The sequence below is a fragment of the Hirundo rustica genome, chromosome 29 (genome assembly GCF_015227805.2).
Source record: "Hirundo rustica isolate bHirRus1 chromosome 29, bHirRus1.pri.v3, whole genome shotgun sequence".
Classification (NCBI taxonomy): Eukaryota; Metazoa; Chordata; class Aves; order Passeriformes; family Hirundinidae; genus Hirundo; species Hirundo rustica.
In genome coordinates this window covers 1,807,802-1,813,208 of record NC_053478.1, presented here as the reverse complement: position 1 = coordinate 1,813,208, position 5,407 = coordinate 1,807,802, and the positions used below count along the sequence as shown (strand labels likewise).

The window sequence follows — 5,407 nt, the reverse complement described above, 5'->3', positions numbered from 1 at the left end:
CCAGCTCTTTTTCTCATTCTATTAAATACTGTCTGCATTTGAAAAACAAAAAACCTCTGGAGATGCAGTTGTTTTGTTGCTTCTGCCCTCGGTTTGTGAGGATACTCGAGGAGCTGTGGGATTCTGAAGGGATTTTCCGTCCTCGAATCCGTGTCCGGCTCTGGGCTCCTCATGGCAAGGGGGACATTGAGGGGCTGGAGATGTTCCAGGGATAGGAACGGGGCTGGAGCAGCTGGAAAAGGGAATGGAGAATGCTGAGGGAGCTGGGGCAGCTCAGCCTGGAAAAAAGGGGGATCCAGGGGGGGATTTGGGATCCTCCAGGGGGGATTTGGGATCTGATCCCAGGGAACGGGGCCAGGACAAGAGGGAATGGCCTTGAGCTGTGCCAGGGGAGGCTCAGGGTGTGAAATTTGGGGAAATTCCTCCTGGAAAGGGCGGCCAGGCCTCGGAAGAGGCTCAGGGAGCGTTGGATCCCCATCCCCGGAGGTGTCCAGGAAATTCCTGGATGTTGTTCTGAGTTTCCAGGTCAGGATCAGGCACAGGTTGGGACTGATGATTTTGGGGGGCTTTTCCAACCTCATTGATCCTGGAGTTCTGTGATTCAAAGCTCTTGCTTCCCTTCCACATTCTGAGCAGCTGCTCCCTGAGAATTTACTCTCTTCTTCCCTTCCACCCCTCAGAAATTCAAGAAATACCAAAACTTCTCCCTTTCCTTTTCCTAATTGAAGCTATTGCCAGATTTAAGTTTAAATGTGCTGGTCTGGGCTGGGGTAGAGCTAAAACTTCCATTTTCTGCCACTTTCCAATTTAACAGATACATTTCATGCCCAGCCATCAAAACATAAGAAAAAAAAACAACAAACAAACAAAACAAAAAATCCTGTATGGAAATCAATGGGAAAGGTGTCAGGAGGAGGAAGCGCGGCTTTGCCTGTGTGGATGTTGGCTTGGAAAACTCAGACCACCCCCTGGATCTTCCACACAGAACAGAAGAAAATCCATTTCAGCTGAATGAAAATCCATTTTTACACGTGCAGTTATAAAAATGCACTAAATCCATGGACTAAAAGCCAGAAGATTGTGGGAGGGGTGGGGTGTAAAAATTGGAGGAAAAAAAGGCAAAAAAGACAAAAAAAGAATTGAAATGTCCTCAATCTCCCTGGGCAGCCCCTTCCAAGACCTGACCAGGAGGAAATATCATAATTTTATCTCCCAATCCTTTTCCTGCAAAGGATTTCGTATTTGTGTGAGCTCCGCCTAATTTCTGGTTAATTTTAATTTAAATTTAGCATAAAAAAAACCCAAAAAAGAGCAAACAGGATGCTGAGGCCTCCTCAGGATTTTGGATGCCAAAGATTTCAAGCTGCCTGCGAAACCCAAACGCCAACATAAACCCAGAAACGCTGAATTGATGCAGAAAGGAAAATCTTTAATAGGAACGAAAGGCAGAGACAATCCTAAAGGGGATACAGAACGGAAAGACCACACACCCAAAAATCACACGACACCCACATCATCCAGTCGGGGAGGGGAAGAAGGTTTTGTACGGCCAAGAGCGCGGAGCTGGGTTTGCTCGGAGTCTCGAGGAGAAGATCCGGGTGGAGAGGAGAGCTGGGGCGGGACGGAGCCGGGTCACCGCCGGCCCTTCAGCAGCAGCGCAGAGCCCTCGGAGCACCCCGGAGCCTCTCGTCCCCAAACCTCTGCCCGCCCCGAGTCTCCGCTGCCAGGCTCCCCATCCACCGGTGAGTCGACGGGTTCGGGATCTCTCCCTCCGGCTTCAGCAGCTGTAGCAGCCCCCCGTAGCCGAACCTTTGGCCGTAGCGGGAGCCGAAGGGGAACCCGTAGCGGCCGTAGGAAAACCCGGGGTATCCGTAGCAGTCCCCGGAGCCGTAGAATCCCCTATAGCCCCCATAGAACCCCCCGGAGCCGTAGCAGTCCCCGGAGCCCGAGAGGCCCCGGTAGCCGTACAAGCCGCCGTAGCCGTAGCGGTCCCCGAAGCCGTAGAGGCCGCGGGAGCCGTAGAGGCCCCCGTAGCCCCGGTAGCCGCAGGAGCTCCCGCAGTCGTAGCCGCGGTAGCCGTAGAGGCCCCCGTAGTTGGCAGGAGGAGTAGCAGTCGTCGTCGCAACTGGTTCTGGATGAAAGTCATCTTGGGGAGGTGGAGGTAAAGCCTGCCACGGGGAGGGAGGGAAGAGTAGTGAGTACTCCGAGGAGTAGCAGCGAAGTCTCCCTCGCCGCTTCCAGCAAGGGCAGAGTTACGACCTCAGCTCCTCATTACGCCCCATTTGTATAATCTGCACGTTCACCCACCGCCTTTAAGAGTCGTTTTATATTCTGTATTCGTGTAGATTTAATGTATTCGTGTTAAATTATTTCTACGTTTCCTGGGGACGGGGGGAGCCCCTGACGATGCAATCGGCCACAGATCAAAACCTTGCTGCTGCTGCTTCGGGGCTTTTTCTGAGAGAACCTGGCTAGAGTCAGCAGCCCTGAGTTTCTTTTAGGATATCAGCCTTTCACGGAGCTCTGCATTCCTGACTCCATCAGGAAACTCTTCCCCAAATTTTTCCTGTGATGGCACCCTTCAGGTTTTGGGTCCATCACTCCAAGAACCCAGTTTCTGTGCTTTCCACCCCATTTTAATTTGCACCTGGAAATGCTGAGAGCCCACAGAAGAAACCATGGAACAAGGAACACACATGAGAACATCTCTGCGGCCAAACAGACCCGAAATCCCACTTAAAATAGGAGATTCACAGGAAAAAAACCCACCAAGAATCGTGGTGGGGAAACCCTTTCCTACCTCTGCTGTCCTAAAAATCCCTCCTTAGGGACTCCAGGTACCAACAGGACCAGGAACGCTCCGTCCGCAGCTTTAAAACTTGAACCCAGCAAACCCCGGTAAGGGGAAGAGATAAACCTGACAGTTCAGAGGAGCCACAACCCCGACAGAATTCTGAAAGGAAAATCCCCAGTCCAGGGGAAGAAAGGAGGAGAAGCTTACCGAGTTTCACCGGGAGGAGGAGGAGGAGGCAGGAGGCAGGAGAGCCGATGAGGAGCCTTGAGCTCCGAGCCCCTTTTTATACTCCAGCTTTGCCCTCCTGGCTTATCTGAGACGCCCCGTGGATTCACAAGGTTCAGAGCCCTATTGGTTGGAAAACAAATTTGCCTGTGCAAGTCATATCTTCAATTAATGTAATTTTCCTCATTGTTTGGGATTATTAGTGTGTTCCCGTATGTCCCATATATTACGGGTTCCTTTCATCTTAACATTTTCTGGGCCAGCAACATTCCTGATACCATTTTATTGCCTCCGTTGTCAAATCCGAGATTTATTTTTTTGTGCAATAGAAAAGCCATTTTTAATTTCTCAAGGTCATTGGGGAGAGAGAAGTTTTCAGTAAAAAAAAAAAAAAAAGGAAAATTTCCCCACATGCTTGAAAGTATTTGTGCTCAGTAGAAAGATGCACCAGGGGGGTTTCATTTAAGGGAAATGTAAATGTAGGGATTTCACATTAAACCTCATCGACCTCAGGAAAAAGGACCAGAACTATAAATAAATCTCCATTCCAAAGTGCTCCTGAATCAAAGCCGTGCTGCTGCAGGAGCGGGAAGAATGTTTTTCACAAAAATCCAACTGCATTTTTTGCAGTGTCATTCACTGGAGGGTTTGACCCGAGTTCAGCAGAGCGTAAGTGGAGAATTCAAGTCTCAACTTGATCTGGAAATAAAGAAATCGTCAGGATTAGCACTAAAAGAGCATTAAATAAACACTAAAAGAACCCTGCTGGTATTTTTTTCCACAAGGAATCCCCACGTGCTGAAGTGACGATAGCGAGGAACGCTGGAGTTTAGGGCAGAACTCCTTGGGTGACCTTCACCTAATTTCTGGCATTAATTTGAATATAAAAGAAGCATAATAATGAGCAAACAGGATGTTGAGGCTTCCTCCGAATTTTGAATACCATAGCACTTCATAAACACTCATTAATGTTTTCAATTTGCAAAGTGTTGCTGGATTTAAATATTAATAGTTTGCCACCAAAGACACCTCCAGATTTAATAACACGGTCGCTCCTCAAGGTCTCGGGTTCCTCAGCCATGGAAGCCAAAATGTATCCCAAAAAAAAATCACTTAAAGCAGGAAGGAACATTTGGGAAGGCCCACGAGGAGGTTGGAAAATGTTTTTGGGGAGAACCTGGGACACAAATCCAGTGGGAGGTCCCCACCAGGACACCAGGAAGGTCACGGAGTGGAGGCTCCTCAACCTTCAGCTCACCAAAGCAAAACCTCCTCACTTTGTCCTCTGCCAGCGGCGCCAGAGGCTCCAAAGCCACGCCAGCGGCCCCCCCGTAATGATCCCAACGCTTCCCCAAATAAATATCTCCCCAAAGAAATTAATATCTCCTCCAATATCTCCCCATCTGGCCACAGGGACTTCCGGGCAATTTCCCTGGAAATGGATCCGTGCTGTAAGATTAAAGAAATTCTGGAGGGGTTGACGTCGGCGCCGCGACGCCAAACGTGGAAAATATGAAAATGGTTGGCTCCAGTGACGTAGGTTGGAGGGATGAATAGTCGGATGAGACTTCGGAAGTGAAAAAAGGACCCCCGAATCCAAAAAGGCATCGGCTCCTCTCGGCTTCTCCTCTCGGTGAAGCACAGGTCAGTACTGACTCTACTCTCCTGTGCGTATGTTTCTCCAAATATTTCTTATAAATATTTCTTATAAATATTTCTTATAAATATTTCTTAAAAATAGAAATAGAAATAGAAATAGAAATAGACATAGAAATAATAGAAATAGAAATAGAAATAGAAATAGAAATAGAAATAGAAATAGAAATAGAAATAGAAATAGAAATAGAAATAAAAATAGAAATAGAAATAGAAATAGAAATAGAAATAGAAATAGAAATAGATAGAAATAGAAATAATAGAAATAGAGAAACTAGCATACAGAATAGAAATAGAAATAGAATAGAAAATAGGAAATAGAACACAATCTAAATATGATATGGATACAAATATGAATCTGGATACAAATCTGAATATGGATACAAATATTATATATAAAACATATACTCTTATTTATTTAATAGGTGCTGCTTGTGTCCATAATATATTTATGTAACAATATAACCTGTGTCTATGTACAGGTCTAGGCTCTCTGTAAAAAATTTTTTGTCATTTCAGAGCCAACACCCAACACAAAATTCCTGCAATCTCAAGGAATTGCTCCACTCGAACCTTTTTTGCTCTTCTTTCCTGTGCTTTGTTAATATTAGGCTTTAATCCGCTGAGAAATGGAAATTTGCTACCACGATTTTGTAGTAAAAAAGCAATTTTCTGGGTTATATTTATTACATTTTTCTTTGATTTATTGCATTTCCCTGGTTTCTGGGGCGG

General features: G+C 46.3%; 1 protein-coding gene across 1 annotated transcript in view; it reads right to left on the bottom strand.

The window, feature by feature from the left end:
• Window positions 1-1,646: 1,646 nt before the first annotated feature.
• LOC120764178 (keratin-associated protein 19-2-like) overlaps window positions 1,647-5,407 on the bottom strand; it is a 7,281-nt gene continuing 3,520 nt past the window's right edge. The window contains 2 exon segments of the mRNA XM_040087983.1: window positions 1,647-2,096; window positions 2,098-2,131. Coding sequence (XP_039943917.1) covers window positions 1,647-2,096; window positions 2,098-2,131 — 484 coding nt within the window.